Below are 22,409 nucleotides of genomic sequence, written 5' to 3'. Positions count from 1 at the left end.
CGTCCTGTGCATGGCGTGTACCAGGCACTCTGCCCCATCCTGGGATAAGGTGGTAAACAAGAGGAAGACCTGTCCTCTTTGAGCTGACATTCCACACGTGGGGAGACTGACAATTCGTAAATAAGTTATTTAATTACAGATTGTGATAAGTGCTTCTGTTTCATGGCAACCCCATGTGTGTCAGAGAAGAATGTGCTCCACAGGATTTGAAATGGCTGATTTTTCAGATATAGATCTGAAAAGCCAGAAAGAAAGTGAACAGGGTGGTGTGGTTGTCACTGAGGGAGGCCAGCTTTAGAGAGGTCAGGAAGGCTTCCCTGAGGAGGTGATCTCTGAACTGAAACTAGGAGTCAGGGGGAGAGCATTTCAGCCACAAGCCCCAGGGCTAGCGTGACCCCAGTGAGTGAGTAATGGGGAGAGCGTAGAGAGAGCGCAGGTGGTGCAGGGCCTCGTGGCTTTCACCTGGAGTGAGAGGGGATCAGGGAAGGTTCTAATCAGAGAAGGGATGGCATCTGGCTCAGGTGTTCACGAGCTGGCCAACATGGGGAGGACAGAGTGTGCGGAGTGATGGAGATATCCAGAGAACCAGGGCGGAGGCCACCACACTGGTCCAGGGCAGTGACGAGGGAGGCTGGATCCAGGTGAAGACATGGAGATAAATGGGACATGGAGATAAATGGGAAGGCTTAGAAGCTACTGTAAAACCTGTGAAAGCCAGAACCTCTGTAAGGTGGAAACCTGTCAGAGAAAGAAAACTCAAATATAGTCCACTAACAGAGAGTGATAGAAAAGTGTAAGACTTGTCAAAGGCAGACAATTTGTGAAACCTGGAAAAACAAGGCAGCCCCACTGAGTTCAGGCTTTCACTGTATTTTAGAGGTGGTGCTCACAGGGCTGGAAGGAAAATAACAGAATGGAAAGACCAAGGAGAAAAGCGACTCCACTCATTACAGGGCAGAGGTTGAGGGCTTTGGAGTCAGGCAGGCCTGGGGGAAAAATGCCTTGTCTGCCTCTTACCAAGAAGGGTAGGCAAGGCACCAAATCTCTCAGCCTTATTTCATGTTAGGCAAAATGAGGGTGGTAACAGCGATGGATAGCAGATAAGGAGTACCATATTTTTAATGTAAATAACACACCTTCTATGTTTGTTTGCCAATCGTGCCTCCCCCTGCCCACAGGGAGGTGTTTTCATAAGCATGCTATGCTACTTTTTTTAAAGCAATGTTAAAAAAATATTGGCATAGCAGTCTTTACTGGGGGGAGCGTGTGGTTGGCAAACAAAGGTAGAAAGGATGCTGTTATTTGTGTAAAAATACTGTACTTAAAGGTGGCTCAAAAAAAACACACACACACTCACCACTGCTGTGGAGTTGATTCTGACTCACAGTGACTCCCATTGGGTTTTCCAGGCTGTACATCTTTTTTGTGTGTGATGAAAACCTATGTAACAAGCATGGTATCAAAAACCAAACACACTGCCATCAATTCAGATCAACCCCTCCTTGGGTTTCTGAGGTAGTATCACTAGGGAAGTAGATTGCCCAACCTTCCTTCCGAGGAGTAGTTGGTGGGCTTGAACCACAAGTCTGCTAGTTAGTAGTTAAATGCCTTAGGCACTATGCCATCAGACCGCCTGGCAAGTGAGGTAGTTAAGGTTATGTGTCAACTTGGCTGGGCCTAGTTGAGTGGCTAGGCAGCTGGATGTAGTTATTCCCCATGGTGAGATGGGCAATTAACTCCATGGTGAAATCTACTGGACCATCTGAATAACTGCTTTAGAGATGTGGTCTGCTTCCCATATATAAGAAGCAGCTTTGAGGAAGGTCTCTAGCTTTTTGGTCTGCTTGAACCCTGCATGTAGCCAAGTCGTTGTTCAGCAGCCTGCCATGCCCTGCTGATCTGGGGACTTCTTCTGGACTTTAATTAGTGGCCTGCTGTGTTGTTTCCTAATATCAGACTGTGCCTTTTTACTTGTCGACCTTGGACAACCAGCAGCTAGCAGCTGCCTGAGTGAAGAAAAGCCTCTAGCTTCAGTGAGCAGAAGGCAGAGCTGAAGCCCAAAGTTAAGGGGTTTTCACCCAGCCCCTAGAGCCTGGCGCTTTGAACTCAGACTTTTAGCCTCCCAAAATTTTAAGAATAAACTCCTGTTTGTTAAAGCCATTCCTCCTGGGGTACTTCTGTTAGAGTGGCACTAAGTAACCAAGACAACACATTTGCTAATACAACAACTTCCCCATTTACAGCTCAGGGACATTGATGACATTTGTCATGTTGTGCCACCATTATTGTTATCCTTTTCCAAAATGTTCCACCACTGTTAGCATAAACTCAATGCCCCACAAAGAAAACGTTCCCCCTTCCTCCTACCTCTGGTAACCACTAATAATCTTTGATATATTGTTGTTGTATATTGTTGTTGTTATTTGCTGTCGAGTCGGACCCGACTCATAGCAACCCCTCCTTGGGTTTCCGAGGCAGTATCACTATGGAAGTAGATTGCCCAACCTTCCTTCTGAGGAGTGGCTGGTGGGTTTGAACTGCCAGCCTTCTGGTTAGCAGTCAAGTGCCCTATCAGAGCTCCCTTTGATATGTTATACACACACACACACACACACACACACACATATGTATTTTTCCCCAATGTATCTATGAATTTTCCCTCCTCCCCTCCCCAGTAATCAACAAAGAAAGTTTCCTTCCATGTATAAACCTTTCTTTGACTCTTTACAATAATGAACTAATACAATATTTGTCCTTCTGTGATTGACTTATTTTACTCAGCATAAGGTCCTCCAAGTTCATCCACATTATGGGGTATTTTGCAGATTCTACATTACTCTTTAGTGTTGCATAGTATTCCATTGTGTGTATGTACCAGTTAATCCACTCCTTGGTTGGTGGGCACTTAGGTTGTTTCCATCTCTTTGCGATTATGAATAGTGCTGCGAGGAACATGAATGTGTATGTATCTATTCGTGTCCTGCCGCTCACTTCTTTAGGATATATACTTAGCAATGGAATTGCTGGATCAACTGATACATCTATTTCCAACTTTTTAAGAAATCGCCATACTGATTTTCACAGTGGTTGAATCATTTTACAGTTCCACCAGCAGTCCAGCATTTGTTATTTTCTGTCTTGTTGAACTTGGCTATTAATGCTGGGGTGAGATGGTATTCTCACTGATGCTTTGATTTGCATCTCTCTAATGGCTAATGAATGCGAACGTTTTTTCATGCGTTTGTTGGCTGCCTGAATATCTCCTTTGGTCAAGTGGCTGGTCATATCTTCTGGCCATTTTTTAATTGGATTGTTTGTCTTTTTGTTGTTGAAGTTCAAGGCTATAAATCTTTACAGAAGCAGACTACCTCATCTTTCTTCTGCAGAAGAGCTGGTGGGTTCAAACCACTGTCCTTTTGGTTAGCAGCCAAATGCCTTAACCACTACACCACCAGAACTCCTTAAAGGTGGCTGTTGTTGTTGTTGTTATGTGCTATTGAGTCGGACTCGACTCACAGTGACCCCTCCTTGGGTTTCCTAGGCAGTATCACTACGGAAGTAGATTGCCCCATCTTCCTTCCGAGGAATGGCTGGTGGATTTGAACCGCCAGACTTCTGGTTAGCAGTCAAGTGCCTTAGCCACTATGCTACCAGAGCTCCCTCAAAGGTGGCTAGTGAAGAAAAATTTCCTGGAAAGGGAGCAGTTACAGCAGCCTGGAGATGCAGTGGCAGACAGCTGGCACCAGGAGGCAGTAGCGAGCCACTGGGCATAGGGCGTGTCCTGGGATCTGGTCCTGCAGCTCTGCCAGCTCAAATCGTCTAGGCCAGACTTGGAGCATCAGGTGCCTGGGCCCCTGGAGAAAGCGGGCCTCGGGACACGTGTCCAGGTCTTGTGACAGAGGAGGTGGGCGGGAGGTGGATAGGCACGGCTGCCTTCTGGACTCCAGGGATCAGAGCCCAATAAGAGGCATTTGTTCGCCAGGCGCCTGCAGGAGAAATCTGAGCTGTCTGAATGGTAGAATTCAGGCGTAGGTCTGGGCCAGCAGACAGTGGGCTTCCTGTACCCTCCGCCGACTAAGAGAGTCACTCCAGCTCAGAGAATCCCTGAGCAGTCAAAACTGGGGTTCCCCCTCCAGCCTCCCACTGCCCCCACAAACTTGTGAGGCCTGGACTCTGTACAATAGGCACTTTATTAGTGGTTGGAATGCAGTTACACGCAGGGGTGTGCAGGCTGAATGGGGGCAGGGGCTGGGGCTGGGGCTGGGGCAGCCACAGGCAACCGGAGCCCCCAGCCTGGGAACTCTCCCTCCAGAATCCTGGAACAGCGCTGATGAGCCAAGACGAGAAGTTGGGGGACCTTGGGAAACGGCGAAGGGGGAACAGGGAAACCAGATCCCCTGAGTTCATTCAACAAGTTGGCAAAAGGATCCTCAAGGTGAGGTGACCAGGCGGAGGGGCCCCGGTTTGCCCAGGTATCACCCCCTTACCACCCACCCCAAACTCGTCCCTCGGGTAGACTGAGTTTCTTTTCTCTCTTACAAAGAGAGCTGTGTCAGTAACTAGCAGAGAAAGTGGGGAGAAGTTCGGTCCAGCTCCTCCATCCATCATGTTTCCATTAAGAAGCCATTAGCCTTTCCCTCCTTCTCCCCGCCGGCTTTGGTTTGTCCACATAGCCCTCTGTCCGGCTGCCCTTCCCTAACAGTCTTACTCTCTCTTCTCCCATCACCACAGCCCAATGGATGCCTCACACACCAGGAGCCACTCCCACCTCTTACATGCACGCACCCCCCCAGCACACTCAAAACAAGGGCTACAAAGGCAAGCACTCCTTAGCGGCCCCATCTCAGCTGTTGAGACAGATAGGAAAAACTAACAGACCCTTTAATGTACGTCGAGGTTAAAAAAAATCATAAAGAAATGCTTCTGGTGGCCCTTGAGCCAGTTGTTCAGCAGTGAGGAAGGGGCTGGGTCCTGGCTGGACTAGAGGGGTGGGGGACAGAACCAAGAAACAGCGGGCTCCTGCTCCCTCCAGCCCACCACTCCTCAGACACCTCCATGGGCCATCAAAAGAGGGACAGGAAAACTCCAAAGCCCCAGGGCACCCCAAACATTGAGAGGGCCCACAGGACAACTTGCCATCTAGGCCAGTAGGGGCTGGAGTGACTTATTTTACAGTTGGGAGCCTTTGTAAAAACACTGACTACCCCTTGGCAGTGGGAGGAGATACCCCAAATTCTCCAGGTTTCCAGAAACTGGTGGTAACTGGATGGGGAGGGGGCAGTGATAGGCCTTCAGGTAAACCCAGTGGGGCTCGGGGTACTGACCCAGGGCAGAGTACCCAGTGTGAGGCTTCCAGAGAAGTGGGGGAGGGCAGGGTGTTTACGAGTCTGCCAGCTTCTTGTTGGTCTTGTTCAAGAGCTTCTTGAGGTTGGAAGACATGAAGTAGGGCCTCTCGGCCGAGCCATCATTCCGCTCCAGGTCCTCCACTGCAGAGAGAGGCCCCAGGGCAGGGGGTGTGAGGGATTTGCCCATGGGCAGGGGCCTTGGGGACAGGGCGGGAGAATGAGGATTACAGAGAAGCCTCAGAAGGTTAGGAAGCAAGACACACGAGGACCGGAAAGGGGTGGACTGTCGAGGGCTCAGGAACAGGACGTACACACGCTCCCCACACTCCCAGGCAAGGCAGCCCCCACATGCACCCCGGTCTACAGTGAGGAAACGAGGCATTTGCCTGGCCCCCAATCCTGGGCTCTTGGGGCCCAAGCAGCCTCTTTTCTTTCAGGCGACTTCCTCCCGCTTCCCCTCCTCCGCACTCCCCTTCAACAGGATGTCTCTCAGCTCGGGCGACATGAAGTAGGGTCGCTCCTGAGAGCCGTCATTCCTTTCCAGGTCCTCACCTGGGCTCCCCCCAGGAACCGGCCGGGGGAAAATGGGGTGGTCAGGAAGGGAGGGAAAGAGGGAGACAGGGGGAGATCAGGGAAGCCAGCAGGCATGGAGGAGAAGAGAAGAAAAACAAAACAAAACAAAAAGACAGATGGAGAGACCAGAGTTAGTGGCAGCCACAGATCCCCCCAACAAAGCCAGAAAGTTCAAAGCCAGGGCCCGGGGCAGAGCATTCCAGCTGCAGCCTGGGTGGGGATGGGGGGACAATAGGACTGAGCAGCTGCCAGCATAGGGTGGAAGCCGAGAAGGGACATCAGTTTCCAGGGAAGCTGGGGGCACAGGGCAGTGATTGTGTGGTCCCATCTGAAGGGAGATGGTAGGCCCAGAGGGGAGAAGGGAGCCAGGGCCCAGCAAGGGTTGGGATAAGGGGTCACTTACAGAAGCAGAGGAACAGCGTGTCTACACACATCCCATAGACACTGAAGAAGCCATGGGCAATCAGGTAGGAGCCAACGATTACAGTCTGGCCAAAGAGAGAAGAGCTGCTTCAGCTCTGGTGGGATCCCCAGCCACTGCGTCCCTCCAGGCCAGATCATGTCTCTGTCTCTCTCTCTCACACACACACCCCACTGACAGCATTCCCCCAGCCCCACTGGGAATCAGAATACCATCCTAACTCCTCATCCCTGCCAACAAGGCTCCACCATCCACCAACACCCCTTGCTCTCTTCCACCCCAGGGTCTTTGCGTGTGCTGTTGCACTGACTGAGCTGAGTCTACCTCTCCTTTCAGCTCAAACACCCACTCCTCAGGTACCACCTCCTTCAGGCAGCCACCTGACATCTAGACAGTCAGATCCCTGTTTTACACCCTCTTAGCACTGTGCACCACCTCTTCCGTGAGGCCTTCCTCCAGTTGCAATTTTATGCATGTTTAGGAATGTTACAAGAGGAACCTTGGTGGTGCAGGGAAAAAACTCTCAGCTGCTAACCAAAAGGTCAGCAGTTTGAACCCATAGGAGAAAGATGTGGCAGTCTGCTTCCATAAAGGTGACCAACAAGAAGCTTTCCCAATCTCCTTTGGAAACACTATGAGACAGTTCTACTTTGTCCTATAAGGTTGTGATGAGTTGGAATCAATTCAACAACAATGGACTGGGTTCGGGGCATTACACATTTTACGTGCACATACCCTTCAGACTGTCCCATTGGTTGCTACAGGGCCTTCGTTGGTACCTCATAAATATTTGTGAACTGAAGTAAGTAGCTCTGAGACAGATTAAGTAACTTGCTCGAATTTACTCATTTTAGAAGTGGCAAACAGAGAAACTTACATAAAAATCGAAGTCACTGGGATCCGAGGCCTATACTCTGATACTGTATGGCTTTTATGTGAAGACCCAACCCCTCACAGCCCATCACCTAATCTAAGCCCCTCACTCGCACCACACCGATGACACTGGCCTCCTCACTGTCCCTGCACAGCCCCACCTCAGGGCCTCTGTACTTGCTGTTTCCTGTCTCCACCTCCTTCAGCTCTGAGGTCCAGCATCACTTCCACAGTGAAGCTACCTACACCCCCAGGCCACCTCAGCTCCTTGGCTCAGCTCCTCCTCCACTGCCTACCAGTTCCCTGGAGTTCTCCCCAGTGGCACTTAAAAGTTTGCAATTGCACATTCATCAGTGTGATTATTTCAGTAATGTCTGTTTCCCTCTAAACTGTCAATCCCTAGTGGAAGCCATCCCCCCCAGTGCCTGGGGAAGCAAACCCAAACACCAGATGCCGGTGAGTCGAGTGCGACTCATGGCAACCCCAAGTGTGTCAGAAGAAAGCTGTGCTCCAGAGTGTCTCCAATGGATGATTTTCAGGAGATCACCAAGCCGTTCCTCCCAGTGCCTCTAGGTGGACTCGAACCTCTGACCTTTCAGTCAGCAGATAAGAGTTTTAACCATTCGCACCACCAAGGATCTCCTGGTGCTCAATACATGTTTGTGGACCGTAAATAATCCAACCACCACCTCTGACCCCCTTCCAGTCAAAGGAGGCCAAGCAAGTCCCAATACTTCCTTCTCCCTGGGCCCCATCCATGCCAAAGTCCTGTACCAGTATAGGGACCCAGTAATAATGGAGAGGTGGTGCTGTGTCCTGGACAATCCTGATACGGTGGGTGAAGAAGAAGAAAGCCAGGATCCCTGGAGAGAGGGAAGAAATCAAGATGGTTGAGGGTTCTGTTAAAGGAAGTAGCCCCCCGCCCCCCAAAAAAAACAAAAAAACTGAGGGGAAGAGATCCATTACAGGAGGCGGCAACATGGGGGCCTGACAACAGCTCATAGGTCACCCCCAACAGGCTCCCACATTCTGGGTGGATGGCACTCACCCACACTTCCCACGACCAGAAGTTTGCCCAACAGGAAGAGAAAGTCAGTGACTTTATCCAGGACGGCCACTCTGCGGGGCAGTGAGGGCAGGTGTGAATGCTGGCTCAGGGAAGGAGGGAGGAAGGAAGGGACAGGGGGCAGGAGGAAAAAGGAGGAGGAGGAGGAGGAGGAGGAGGAGGAGGAGAGGGAGGCACCAAGAGGAAGGCATCTTTCCTAACCTGATGATGTTTCTCATGAGCAGGAAGAAGGCGTTCCTGGCCGAAGTGCAGAAGTTGGTGCCATAGATGGCGATCTGGGGGGAGTGTATGGGAGGAAGGGATCAGGGCGGGGTGGGGGCTCTTCTCACCCAGCAGGAAGGTAAGGCTGGCTCAGGGGCCCAGCCCCACTCACCATGATGTAGGCGTTTCTGTTGAGGAATTTGATGAACTTCTCCAGGCACCAGAAGCAGCATTTGAGACAAGTCATGAGGAACTTGGCAAACTTGTTCTGTGCAGCTGGAAGAGGGAGGGGGGTGCGGAGGTGAGGGAACCCCACTCAGCCTGGCAGGAATCTCACCTCTCCATCATGCAGGGTTGCCACAGTCTAGGACTTCCAGAGACTGCAAGAGAAGGCAAAATCCAAGGACCCTTGGGCCCTGCCCCACACCAAGGGAGAAACCCTCAGCCATGTCCCCAACAATGGAAACCTCTCAAAGCCTTTCAGCCCCGCCTCCAAAGCAGGAGCCAATCATGACCCACACTGTTCCCAAGCCAATCTCAGCACCACAGGCCCTCCTATCCAAAGAAACTAGTCTTAGCTCCGCCCCCCACAGCACCAACAAATCCCAGCCCAAGTCTAGCAGGAACCAATCACAGCCTGGACTTTTAACCCCACCTCCTCAGAGGTAAGCATTCCATAGGTTGGGTGCTCTCAGCGCGCTTTCATTGCAGAAACCCTTAGCTCCACCATAGGCAGAAACCAATCACTATCCTTCCACATCAGCCCCCAAACCCAAAGGAGAACCAATCCCAGCCTACCCTCTGCTGCCCCTCTACCAAACAACTAATCCTGGTCTGCCTCTCAGTCCTACTCCCCACAAAGGGAGCCAATGCCAGCGGCTAGTGGGCCACACCTTTCAGGCGCTGGTCCAGGTACTCAAGCATCACTCGGATGATCTGCACAATGGCTAGAATGAGGGCGCCAAAGGCCAGGGAGCCTGTGTGGTACCTGCATGCAGAGGAGGTGATCAGTGAGCTGATCAGCCCTTCTGACACTGTGCCCTCAACCCCAAGTCACCGGCAGCCCCACCTGAGTGCCCGGCTGAAGGCGGAGAAGAGCGGGAAGGCAGGCAGGTCATCGGGCTTGTGCAGGGCCCAGTAGTAGGAGGCGAAGGCCCCAGCCAGTGTAACCTGGCCCAGTGCGAGCACGAAGTTGGCCAGCCAGAAGAACATGAAGGCATTGAAGATCTGCAGGCCCAGCAGTGCCCGGTGGTAGCCAGACTCCCCGCCATAGAAGGCAAACTGGCAGTGGGCACCAGGGCACAGGTGGGACTCATTAGAGGAGGGAAAAGTCTGTAGGAGAGACACATAGTCATTGTGATTGAGCCCATTCAATTTAAAGTGAGCCAATAAGACTTAAAAAGGGGCTCTGGTGGCACAGTGCCTAAAGCAATTGACTGCTAACCCACCAGCCACTCTGCAGAAGGAAGACTGAGCAATCTACTTCCATAAAGATTTACGATCTCAGAAACCCAAAGGGGGTCGCTATGAGTTGGAATTGACTTGATAGCAGTGAGTTTGTTTTTTCATAAGGTTTAATGGGTCCTGTAAGGTTTCCAAGGATGTACTCTTTACAGAAGCAGACTGACATATCTTTCTCCCATGGAGCAGATGGTAGGTTTGAACCACCAATCTTTTGGTTAGCAGCTGAACACCTAACCACTAAGCATCAAGTCCAGGGCTGCACAAACCCTGAGGGTAAAACAGGAGCCATGGGGATCAGTACAAAAGCCAGGGAGTTAAGTCAAGGAATGGGGTGTTCAGGATAGGGGCTTATGAAAGAGGTTCTAGAAGTAAGAATAGGGTGATCACTTGGGGGGGTCCTTGAAGTGGGAGCAGCTATCCTGAGAATCAGGCTGAGGTCACGAGTCAGTGGAGTGGCCATGTGGGCAGGAGAGAATGGGCAGAGATCAGTGTGAGGACCACAGGGTCAGCCCAGGAATTGTGGGGTCAGGTTAGGGGCTGTGAAAGGCAAGAAAGGGGTTCTAGAAGCAAGGACTAACCACTGTGGGGACCAAAAATGAAGTCAAAGGGAAAACAGACGGGTAGTTCAACACCCAGGCTGGGAGACCCTGCTAAGTGGCAGAGAGGAAGCCCTGAGAAGTTGCCAGGGCCAGTGATAGGATCTCTTCCTCTCCAAGCCTCAACACCCAGCACAAGGCATATAGCAGATGGCAAATATTTGTTGAAAGATCCATAAGTGGGGGTGGGTGAGAGATTTAAAATAGTCTGGGGGCTGTCAGGGAAGTAGTCCCCTGACCTACCTCAGGGTTACAGGTTTTCCCAGCAACTGGACAGGCAGTATCATTGAAGATCTTGTAGACGGCTTCATTGGAAGTGGACAGGAAGCTGGAAACTCATTAAGGAACCCAAGGCCAAGGATTAAGGACTCCAGGGGCATGTAGGGAAAGGATCCATTCCCCGACCAGGTTCCAGCCCTGTCCCCAGGCTGTGGGCCGCTTCCAGGCAAGTCTGGCCCTTAACCATCCCAAAGGCTGGTGGCAGATACACAGCAGTGCTGGCCCAATAGGCAATGCAGAGACACAGCAGGAAGAAGGTGACCAGCGGGTACAGCAGGGAGCACATGACATATCCCACAGCCCTGGGGAGAGCAGAGACACAGGCGTCAGGGCCCAAGCAGGCCTGGGAACAACTCCAACCAGGCCCCAGCCCCCCTGGCACCACCTGCTGGCTTCCTTGATGAGTGCGATGGCAATGAGAATTCTCTTCCGCAGAAAGATAAGCAGCAAGATGATAATGACCTCGAGGATGCTCAGGATGATCACTGCAGGGGTAAAGGGCGGCTGAGCTGCTGGTCTCCTGGGCCCCCCACTCCCTCAGGCCTCCTGGGGGCAGGCATAGGGGTCTGGCACTCACTGAAGGCCATCCAGGTCTGCCGCAAGTGCAGATACACACGGAAGTCCGTTTGGAAGCCGAGGTCCACCAGGGAGATATCGGAGCCAGCCTCACCACGCAGTCGGGTGTACTCCATGTAGCAATGAAATATTCCTGCATGCAGGGACCACAGTTGCGAAGACTGACGTCAGCCCACCTCTCTCAACCTTGCAGAGCAGACACTAAATCTCCAAAACCCGTTGCCATCGAGTCAGTTCCAACTCATAGCAACCCTACAGGACACACCAGAACATACTCCGTAGAATTCTCAAGGCTGTAATCTTTATGGAAGCAGACTGCTGAATCTTTCTTCTGTGGAGTGGTTGGTGGGTGCAAACTGTCAACCTTTTGGTTAGCAGCCAAGTGCTTAACCGCTGTGCCACCAGGACTCTTTGTAAAATATAAAACCAAAAAACCCAAACTCACTGCCATTGAGTCAATTCCAACTCATAGGCACTCTCAATGGGTTTCCAAGGCAGTGAATCTTTACCAAAGTAGATTGCCCCATCTTCCTTCTGCAGAGCAGCTGGTGGGTTTGAACCACCAACCTGGTTAGCAGTCAAATGCCTTAGGCACTGTGCCATCAGAGCTCCTTTTGTAAAATATTGTTGTTGTTATGTGCCGTCAAGTCGGCCCCGGCTCATAGTGACCCCTCCTTGGGTTTCCGAGGCAGTTATCACTACGGAAGTAGGATTGCCCAACCTTCCTTCCGAGGAGTGGCTGGTGGGTTTGAACTGCCAGCCTTCTGGTTAGCAGTCAAGTGCCTTAGGCACTATGCTACCAGAGCTCCTTTTTGTAAAATATAGCCATCCCTATTTTACAGAAGCAAAAACTCAGGTTGGGGAAGGGATGCTACTGTTGTTGCTCCTGCCTCAGGGCCTTTGCACACGCTGTTCTCCCTGCCTGGTATGTTCTCTCCCCATGACTAACTCCCTCACATCCTTAGTCTTTATTCAAATGTCACCTGCTCATGAACCTTTCCTGAGCCCCCACCCCCTGTTTAGAACCACACCTTTTTATCCTCTCCATTCTTAACCCCTTCCTGGCTTCAGCATGCTAGTGATTTTCCTGGTTAATCTGTTTTTTGTCCATCTACCCCACACCTTCCAGGAACATAAGCTCAATGAGAGCAAGGATTTCTCCTGATTTCTTCATTGCTGTAAGCCTAGGGCCTAGAAAACAGCCCAGGGCACAGTAATCAAAACCAAACCAAACCCACTGCCATTGAGTTGATTCTGACTCACAGTGACCCCCACTGTGTTTCCAAGGCTGTGAATCTTTACAGAAGTGGAACACCTCATCTTTTATCTGCAGAGCGGCTGGTGGGTTCAAACCACCCACCTTTTTGTTAGCAGCCAAATGCCTTAACCACTGCACCACCAGAACTTCTCCAGGGCGCAGTACCAAACCAAACCAAACCCACTGCTGTGGAATCGTATCCGACTCATAGCAACCCCTCCTTGGGTTTCTGAGGCAGTAACACTATGGAAGTAGATTGCCCAACCTTCCTTCCAAGGAGTGGCTGGTGGGTTTAAACCAGCAGCCCTCTGGCTAGCAGTCAAAGGGCTTAGGCATTACGCTACCAGGACACAGTAGGTACTCAATAATATAGCCGATCTTCATTCATGGATTCTATATTTGCAAATTCACCTACTCCCTACAATTTTTATTTGGAACCCCCAAAACAGTACTCACAACACTGTAAGTCATTCCTGGACACACACAGAGTGGCGAAAAATGAGTCACCCAACATGCGTGTTACGAGCTGAGGTTAAACAGGGCCACATTCTGCCTTCTTGTTCCAGTTCTCAGGACTGCAACAAACATCCTTTTCACAGTCTATTTTGTGCCAGTTTTTGTGCTTTTTCTTGGGTGATTTTTGCCATTTACAAGTGTTCTAAGTGCAAGAAGTTGTGACATGCCTTACATTGAAAATATGGGTGTTACAGAAGCTTCATTCAGGCCTGAGCTGTAGTGCTATTGACTGAGCTCAATGTCAGTGAATCAACAGCAGATATTCAACCAGGTGTCTTTAAACAGAACCACACATAAAACAAGATTATGTATGTATTACTGGTTGATGAAAATGTTGTCACAAAGAGGCTTGCAGGAAGCTGACCTACAGTTTTATTGTTATGGATTGCATTGTGTCTCCCACCTAAAATATGCATTGAAATTCTAATCCCTGTACCTGAAAGTATGACCCAATTTGTAAACAGGGGTATTCTTTTGTTCTGTTAGTGATGTTATACCACAATTGGCTGGATCCTAAATCCAACCACTTCTGAGTTGTAACAAGAGCAGAACAGACAAAGAGACACAGACAGCAGAACAGAGACACCATGGAATGGAAGGCCCTTTCTTTAGGGCCTCACCCTGAATGCAGACTCTAGAGTCCTGAACGGTGAGAAAATACACTCCTGTTTTTGAAAACCACCCACTTGTGTACTTTTTGTTACAGCAGCTCCAGGTTAACTGAGGCATGCTCCTAGAAGCACTGGTTCAGTATCCGCTAATTCAGTGTTCTTAAAGACTTTACAGAATAGAACTACTGTGAATAATGAAAATCAACTGTACTTGTATGATGAATGAATGAAAGACTGAATGAATGAATGAAGAGGTATCAAGTGTCAAGATGCTGTGTGGTCCAAGGTGTCCCTCTAACCCTCGAGATTCCTGATGGGGGTGGGGAAAAGGGATATAGGTGTTAGCATTCAGTGGGGAAGCACCAGGGGTTTTCAGCCTTCTCTGTGGCTCTTCATAGAATATAATTACAAAACACCTCTAAAGAAAAAAACCAATCAAGTCACCGAAAATCTCAGGACCTAGTTAGAAACCACTATTAACATAAACAAGGAGCTCTGATGACACAGTGCCTAAAACATTTGACTGTTAAGCAGATGGTTAGTGGTTCAAATTCACCAGCTGCTCTGTGGAAGGAAAATGGGGCAATCTATTTCTATAAAGATTCACCACCTTGGAAACCCAATGGGGGTCACTGTGAGTCGGAATTGACTCAATGGCAGTGGTTTTTTTTATTAACATATATATTTTGGTCTCTCACTCAAGCTAAACAGGGGTGGAAAGGCAAATGGGCCTACACCCACAAATATACATATATTGACAGAGGCTATCTCTACACATATTTCTATGTGCTGCAAATATATCCACGAATGTAGCAGAGCACACAGGGGACAAAGTTATAAACATGTCTTAGTCACAACCAAACACCTTGAGGGAATGAGTCACTGGGTATGGAGGCTCAGAACCATAGTCTCGGGGACACCAAGGTGAAATGGCATAACATAGTCCACAAAGGTAATGTTCTACATCCTACTTTGGTGAGTAGCAAATCGTGTCCTAAAAGCTAGTAAGTGGCTATCTAAGGTGCGACTATTGGTCATTCCCCACCCAGAGCAAAGAAGAGTGAAGAAAATCAAAGATGCAGGAAACAATTAAACCAAAGGACTAACGGAGCACGTGAACCTGAGCTTCCACATCCTGGCACCAGAAGAACCAGATGGCGCCTGGCTACCAATACCGACCACTCTGAAAGGGATCACAATAAGACATCTCAGATAGAGTGAGACTCTATCTCAGATAGAGTGAGACTCTATCTCAGATAGAGTGGGGAAAATGTGGAACAAATCTCAAAATCATAAAAAAAGATCAGGCTTACTGGTCTGATGAAGACTGGTGAAATCCTCAAGACCATGACCCTCAAACATCCTTCAAGCTAGGAACTGAACTAACCCCCATGACTCAACTGTCCACCAAAAGACAGACAAGCCCATAAGGTGAACAGTGATACCAGGAGGGTATGTACTCATTAGAACAATCAATCACACGAGATCAAGAGGACAGCATTTGCCCAGGGATAGAGCTGGGAAGGTGGGAGGGGATGGGAAGCAAGGATGAAGGGAAGGGGTGGGTGCAGGGAGAAAGTGGGAAGAATGGTGTTACAGTGTGGGGATTGCAGTAAATGTCACAAAACAAAATGGATATGGATTGCTGATAACCAATTTCCTCTATAAACTTTCACCCAAATCACAATTGAAAAAGAAGAAAATATATTTTAGTCTCTGTGCTCAGATTTTGTTGCCTATCAGATTTTTTTCCTCCTGTAAAGTTTAAATGAACAACAGAATACCAAGTCCTGTGTTTTGAGCACTGGGTCTCCGTTCCACAGGCCTGAACGAAACAGGGTCCTCCCACTCTCTCATCCTCACACCATCTCATTCCCATGGTGCCTCCCAATCAAGGCTTCTAAGCAGTAAATACCAATTATCTCCACTTTATAGAAGAAGAAATTAAGGCACAGGGAGGTTGAGTCACTTGCCCAAGGACAGAGAAAGGAAGCGGCAGAACCAGGATTCAAACCCCTGCTTTTTGGTGCCAGAATATATATCCTTAATGACTGGGCTCAGTAGCCTGCTTGAGAATGTGAATAAAATACAGATCCAGGGCCTGGTCTGGAAGGTGACAGACAGCCCCATCACAGGCGTCCACTGGTGCTGACTTAACCCATCCTCCGTCAGTGGGTACTGAGGTGGCTTCCAAATGTCTGCTCTTATAAACAACACTGAGATGAACAGCCTCACAAACACTCCTAGTACAAGATGGGGAATACCTGGTGATAAAATTCTTGAGGGGTCATTGGCAGGTCAAAGGTTATGTATGGGCACTTTGCAGACCCTGGGCAGGAAGGGGACAAGGGAAGGGCGACATACCATAGCCCAGCACCAGAATCACCATGACGATCATCACCCAGACCATAATGCCAGCCAGGAAGCGGAGCAGGACAATGAACAGGAGGCTCATCACCATGGCGATGACCAGGCCTCTGGGGGACAAAATTGGCGTGTAAGTGGACCTCACCCCTCACCAGACTCAGACAGGGCAACAGGGCTTTGTATACCTTCCTTCCCGCCTTACATGACAATCCAGTACCAGGAGACGGTATAATCTTCAAATATCCGCATGGCCAGCTGTCGTGCCTCCAGGACCCCGTTGGCCTTCCTAGGGGAAGGCAGGCATGGCTCAGGCCAGATCACAACCCACAAGCAGGTCAACCCCAGGGGACACCCCACCCCACCCAGGAGAGCACAACACTCACTTGGCGCCCTCCACCAGATCTGTGATGTTTTTCCGATGGCCGTGCCCATCCTCATAGGTCGTCTCGTTACCCACCATGAGGACCCCCTTGTGGGCATGGATGGCTGGGAAGCATCGCCGGGCCACTGCAGGGAGCAGGGGATAAGACCAGTGAGGCTGAACCCCTGCAGTCCCTCCTCCAGCCCCACCAAGCGTATGGGACCCCTGACTCACGAGGCTTGCTGGGGATGAGGACGGCAGGGCAGTCGCCATCCCGAAGCACCTCGGCCACACCCTGCCAAGAGAGAAAACAAAACCAAACCAAACCTCTTGCCAATGAGTTGATTCCGATTCCTAACGACCCCATAGGGCAGAGAAGAGCTGCCCTATAGGGTTTCTAAGGCTGTGATCTTTATGGAAGGCACATCTTTATTCCACAGAGCAACTGGTGGGTTCAAACCATGAACTGTCCATTGGCAATTGAGTACTTTAAGCACTACATCCATCACCAGAGCTCCTCCACCAAGACAGACAGAGAGGGTTAGTCCCCTGGCTGGCGCCCTTCCCTATGCTCCTGCCACTACTTCATAGCCTCGCACTCACCTTGTTGTTCTGGAAGCCAGGCACGCAAAACTGCTTGTAGTACCCAAAATCAGTGGAGGCTCGGGCGTTCAGGTAGGTGAGGTAGCGGTCAGGGCATTTCTCCACGCAGATCTGGGGGTGGGGGGGGCAGAAGGAAGACACTGGATGGGGTCAGGACTGACACTTGACCCCCATTCACAATACAGATTCCACTTCATGGTTTACCAGGGAGAGTGGAGGGTCTAGGGGAGAAACTGGCACGACAGAAGGAAAAGGAGCCTGGTGATGGAAAGAGGAGGTAGGGCGGGGGAAGGGAGGAAGCAGGTTACCTGTGGGGTGGGACACTGGAATTCCAGCAGGACCAGGGGGCTGGCACACTTCACAATATTGAAATAAAACAGGTAGGGTTTGTCCCTGCGGTTGAGGGAGGGGGATGGGAACTGTTAAGATTTTCCCCACTGCCCTTTATAAAACTCTTCATGAAACTAATAGTCTAACTGCAGCAGCAGCTGCAGCTACAGGCCCCAGCCAGGCACTGTTCTATGTTCCACGCATGGGTCGGCTCATCTCACCATCACAGCAGCCTCCTGATGTGGGACTGTTGTGATCCCCATTTTAGAGATGAGGAAACAGGCCCAGAGAGGTTGAGACACTGCTCCAGGTCACACAGGCAGGGAGTGGTAGAACCTGCACTGCACTAGCTATTACCTCGTTCATCACCCTGACATCATATCCCATGCTGTCTCATTTTGGTGACTCTCCCCTAAAATGTGAGCTGCCTTAGGACAGGGTACTCAGCGTCTTACTTAGTGCTCAGTTTCCAAGGCCTAGAATAGGGCCTGGGCATCGTGGGACTTTTGTAAATATTCGTTGTTTGGACTTATGGATGAATTGATAGCTGAGTAGAGGGTGGGAAAGCCTAGAATCTTCTCCCCTGTGCTCAGTAAATCCTCCTTCACACACCTCCCCAGGCCCAGCAGTCCCCAAAGAGCCAGACTCACGCGTTTTTCGTGCCCTTCTGCCCACAGAACTCCCCTCGGCTATCAGTGGGGTAGATCACCTTCCGAGGGTCCCCATGGGTCCAAGCTGTGGAGGGATCCAGGGCCGTTGAGGTGCCTCCACTCCTGAGCACCAGTCCCAGTCCTGCCTCAGAGCTTATGGCTGCCCCATCCCACTCTGGCCTGTCCCTTCCACTCACCTATTACACCCACAGCCACGTAGCCTATAATGGCCAGGAGGAGGGCCACACAGCAAATGACGTCCGTGCAGCCCCTGAGGATCAGAGGGGCAGCTTCAGGCAGGAGCCTTGGTGCTGGGTATCATGAGCCCCTCCTGCCCCACACACATACCTGTGTCTGTGTGTTGTTTACACACATGTTCCTGGGTGGTACAAATGCTGTGCCGAAGGGCGTGAACATTTTCAATTTTGGTAACTAATGCTATACTATCTTCCAAGGAAGATGTGGTAATGTTCATCTCTTTTGATTGAGAGTACTCATTTTCCCACATCATTAGCAGCACTAGATATTAATGTTTTTATTTATTTATTCAATCATCACTTTTATTGTGGTTAACACATACACTAGACATTCACCAACATAACACCTTCCCCATTACAGCTCAGCTTCACTGATAACATTTTTCATGTCCTGACACCATTGCTGTTATCCTTTTCCAAAACACTCCCCCACCATTAGCATAAACTCAAAGCTGCCCCAAACAAAAGCTTCCCCTTTACCCCTCCCTCCCCTTTACCCCTCCCTCCTATACCTAGTAACCACTAATAATCTAATAATCTTTTGTGTATATATATATATATATATATATATATATATATTCCCCCCCAACCTATTTAGGAATTTTCCTTCCCCTCCTCTCCTTGGTAACCAACAAAGAAAGTTTCCTTCCATGTATAAACTTTTCCTTGACTTTTTACAATAGTGGACTAATACAGAGTGTCTCCTCCTATGATCGACTGATTTCACTCAGCACATGTTTTTAAATTTTTAAAGTATTTTATTACCAAGGTATTAAATATAAGCACGGTAAAAATTAAAATTATGTTGTTGTTGTTGTTGTATGTGCTGTCGAGTCAAACCCGACTCATAGTGACCCCTCCTTGGGTTTCCGAGGCAGTATCACTACGGAAGTAGGATTGCCCAACCTTCCTTCCGAGGAGTGGCTGGTGGATTTGAACCGCCAGCCCTCTGGTTAGCAGGCAAGTGTCTTGGCCACTATGCTACCAGAGATTATGTAGGCATGTATATAATAAAGAATTAAGTCTCCCTCTACAGTCCCTTTCTTCATATGTAATCTGTTCATGACTTCTAGTGAGTAATCTATGCTAATGGCTTCTTGTGAGTCCTCTGGGTTATTTATTAGGTACAAATGTTTAAAATTTTTGTTTAGTTAACATAAGTGTGATTATAAAACACTTACTGTTCTGTCTTGCTTTTTCCACTTATTATATTTAGAGGTATTCATGTCACTGCATAGAAGAGCTCTTGTATTTTTTAACAGCTACGGAGCCGCTATGAGTTGGGTCTGACTTGACAGCAGAGAGTTTTTTTTTGTTTACAGAGTCCTAAGGCGCTCTGGTGGCAGTGTGGTTAAACCACAAGGCTGCTAATGAAAAGGTTCGTGATTCAAACCCACCAGCCACTGCAAAGGAGAAAGATGGGACGGTCTGCTTCTGCACAGATTTATAGTCTTGGAAACTCTATGGGGGAGTTTTTACTCTGTACAGAGCTCTGATGGCATAGTGCCTAAGGTATTTGACTGCTAACCAGAAGGTTGATGGTTCAACCCACCAGCCACTCTGTGGAAGGAAGAGTGGGCAATCTACTTTTTCTGTAAAGATTTACCGCCTTGGAAACCCAAAGGGGGTCGCTATGAGTCGCAATAGACTCCTTGGCAGTGAGTTTGATTTTGGTATATGGTCACTATAAGGAGCTCTGGTGGCGCAGTGCATAAGCCATCTGACTGCTAACCAGAAAAGTGGGTGGTTCAAACCCACCAGAGACTACCGCCTCGGAAACCCAATGGAGGTTGCTATGAGTTGGAGTCAACTCGACAGCAACCGATCATGATATTACAAACCCAGGATGCACTGTAATTCATTTAACTAGTTCCTACACGTAGACATGCAGATTGTTGGTAGAGTTTTGCCATTTTCAAAAAGAAGGCAACCGCATACATTATTGTCCATGTGCACAAGATTTATTGGGAGAATGCTCTTCCCTAAAATTTAAATTTTTGGAAGATGCACATCAAAAATTTTCATGGTATTTCCAAACTTCCCCCAAAAAACACTATACCAATTAGTTTCAGACACAGAATAGGCACAATCATTTTTAATCTTCACTAATATGAAGGGGAAATTCTATTTTACTCTTGTTTTGGTGCATTCACTTTTTAGTGAGGTTGACTTCCTTAAGTTCATTGTCTGCAGTATTTCTCGCCCTGTAAATTATCTATTCCAATCTTTAGCTATTTAAAAAAGTATAAGAGATTTCTTAGTATAGTAAAGAAAATTAGCCTCTCATCATCAAGCAGCAAATAGTTATCACCATTTTGCTGCAAAACAGATGTTGAGAGGTGTGAAGAAACAAAGGTGGGGATGATATTAGCAGCCCCTCCCCCCTTCCCAGGGAATCCCACAGCCCTTACCTATTGTAAATGGGTCCTTTGAAGGTGGGGTCATACTTCTGCGGTGTTCCTGAAAGTCAACAAGATTGAGCTCATGGGCCAGGAGGATAAAGAAGGAGCTGGGAGACTCCCCTCACCCAGAAAAACCTGGGACGACTTCACCCTGGAGGGTTTACAGACCCTGGGGAATTCCTTCCTGGCACCTTCAGGTGACCACACCCAGGCCCCCAGCCAGAGCAGGCCCGGGTTGAAAAGAGTGTTAACTGAGCAAGAGTCTTTAATTGTTGCTAACCTCTTTCTTACTACCTGAGGGCCGCCCGCTGGGCAAGGGCCTGGGATGGTGGCCCCCAGCCAGTTGAGAGAGAAAGGTTGGAGGTGGGATCTTGGAGAGAAGGCTGGGGAGGGGGCCAGAGGGACAGGTTTTGGGAGCGTGGGAAAGAGGGTTTGGAGGGACCTCTGAGAGGTAGCTCCAGGGTGAAAGCAGGGTGAGGGGTTCTGGCAGGTGATGGCCAGGGGTTTCAGGAAGAGACCTGCAGTTCCGCTCTCTCCCCAGCCACCTCTCCGCCCTCCCGGCTCTCCGGGTGCCGGGGCCCACCGGGAAGGGGGCGAGGCCCCGCTCCAGGAAAAGGCCGGGCCGGGCAGCGCTGCCTACCGTGCTTCCCGTAGTAATGCTGGCGTTCGTCCCCCATGACTGCGGGCGCCTGGCCCCGCGCCGCGCGCCTGCCCTGCGCCCTGATGGCCTAGGCTCTGGAGGCACCGGTGTCCGGAGGGAGGTACAGCGGGCGGGTCGCGGCTCCTCCCAGCCAGGAGCCAGGCGGGGCGGCCCAAACCGGTCAGACCGGCCCAGGCTGAGAGGCTGCCACCGGACAGACAGATACCCAGGGAGGGCGGAGCGGACCTTGTGGCGGCAGCTGCTCCCGCCAGTCACCGCCGCGGCCCGATTTAGATCTCCCCGCCCCGTCCCTGCCCCCTGGAAAACCCTGGATCACCCGGTGGCCGGGATCCATCTACCCGTCACACCCACCACAGCGCCTAGAACATCTCCCAGCCTTGGAGAAGGCTTGTTACCCATTCTCCAGGTACCCGAACCGAGGCACAGGAAGGAGACTAGAGCCTCACAACTGGCAGATACCCAGAGCCCAACCAACCAGCTTCAGTTTGGGGCTGCAAACTCTCAAACGAGTGGATGAGTGCTATTTTGGTCTGTTTTTTGAACATGGATTGCCAACAGTTAAACATCAGGAGGCTCCAGGTAAGCACCTCCAGTCTTGAAAACCTTACTGGCGGTTCTGTCTGGCAGTCCCATGCCATGTCCCTGCCTGGCACCTTTGGGGCCCCCAAGGACACCAGAGCTTGCCATCACTGCAGGCATTCATAGTCATTAAGCCTCAGTGATTGTTCAGTAGAACAAGTACTCACTGAGTGCCTCCTGGGTGCAGGCCCTGGGCTGGGCACCAGGAGGGACAGTGGGCGTTCTGGTTACCTAGTGCCTCTCTGACAAGAATATACTACCAATGGGATGGCCTTAACAAACAGGAGTTTATTCTCTTACAGTTTGGAGGCTTTAATTCCAAGTTCAAAGTGCCAGGCTCTAGGGGCTGGGTAAAAGCCCCTCAACCTTGGGGTCCAGCTCTGCCTCCTGCTCCTGGCCCACTGGAACTAGAGGCATTTC

General features: G+C 50.0%; 1 protein-coding gene across 1 annotated transcript; it reads right to left on the bottom strand.

The window, feature by feature from the left end:
* Positions 1-5,379: 5,379 nt before the first annotated feature.
* Positions 5,380-21,426, bottom strand: SLC44A2 (solute carrier family 44 member 2). The gene is made up of 22 exons (XM_007953581.1): positions 21,390-21,426; positions 20,759-20,807; positions 18,288-18,361; positions 18,091-18,175; positions 17,419-17,503; positions 17,111-17,221; positions 16,742-16,802; positions 16,530-16,653; positions 16,349-16,432; positions 16,144-16,256; positions 11,396-11,527; positions 11,204-11,303; positions 11,028-11,120; positions 10,783-10,867; positions 9,549-9,811; positions 9,373-9,467; positions 8,652-8,755; positions 8,480-8,553; positions 8,261-8,331; positions 7,987-8,075; positions 6,322-6,406; positions 5,380-5,486 (listed from the first exon to the last, which is right to left on the bottom strand). Exons 1-22 carry the CDS (start codon positions 21,424-21,426, stop codon positions 5,380-5,382), a joined length of 2,121 nt encoding a protein of 706 aa, XP_007951772.1.
* Positions 21,427-22,409: the final 983 nt, after the last annotated feature.

This window comes from Orycteropus afer, unplaced genomic scaffold (assembly GCF_000298275.1).
Source record: "Orycteropus afer afer isolate SDZICR_OR568_19922 unplaced genomic scaffold, OryAfe1.0 scaffold00402, whole genome shotgun sequence".
Classification (NCBI taxonomy): Eukaryota; Metazoa; Chordata; class Mammalia; order Tubulidentata; family Orycteropodidae; genus Orycteropus; species Orycteropus afer.
Note: the sequence above shows the minus strand (reverse complement) of the source record. Positions and strands in the feature narration are given on the sequence as shown.

Coding starts and splice junctions, on each gene's coding strand:
- SLC44A2 (XM_007953581.1), bottom strand. CDS start 21,426: ATGGGGGACGAACGCCAGCATTACTACGGGAAGCACG. Junction 11,121..11,203: donor CTCATCAAGGAAGCCAGCAG/GTGGTGCCAGGG, acceptor TGCTCTCCCCAG/GGCTGTGGGATATGTCATGT. Junction 10,868..11,027: donor TATTGGGCCAGCACTGCTGT/GTATCTGCCACC, acceptor ATGAGTTTCCAG/CTTCCTGTCCACTTCCAATG.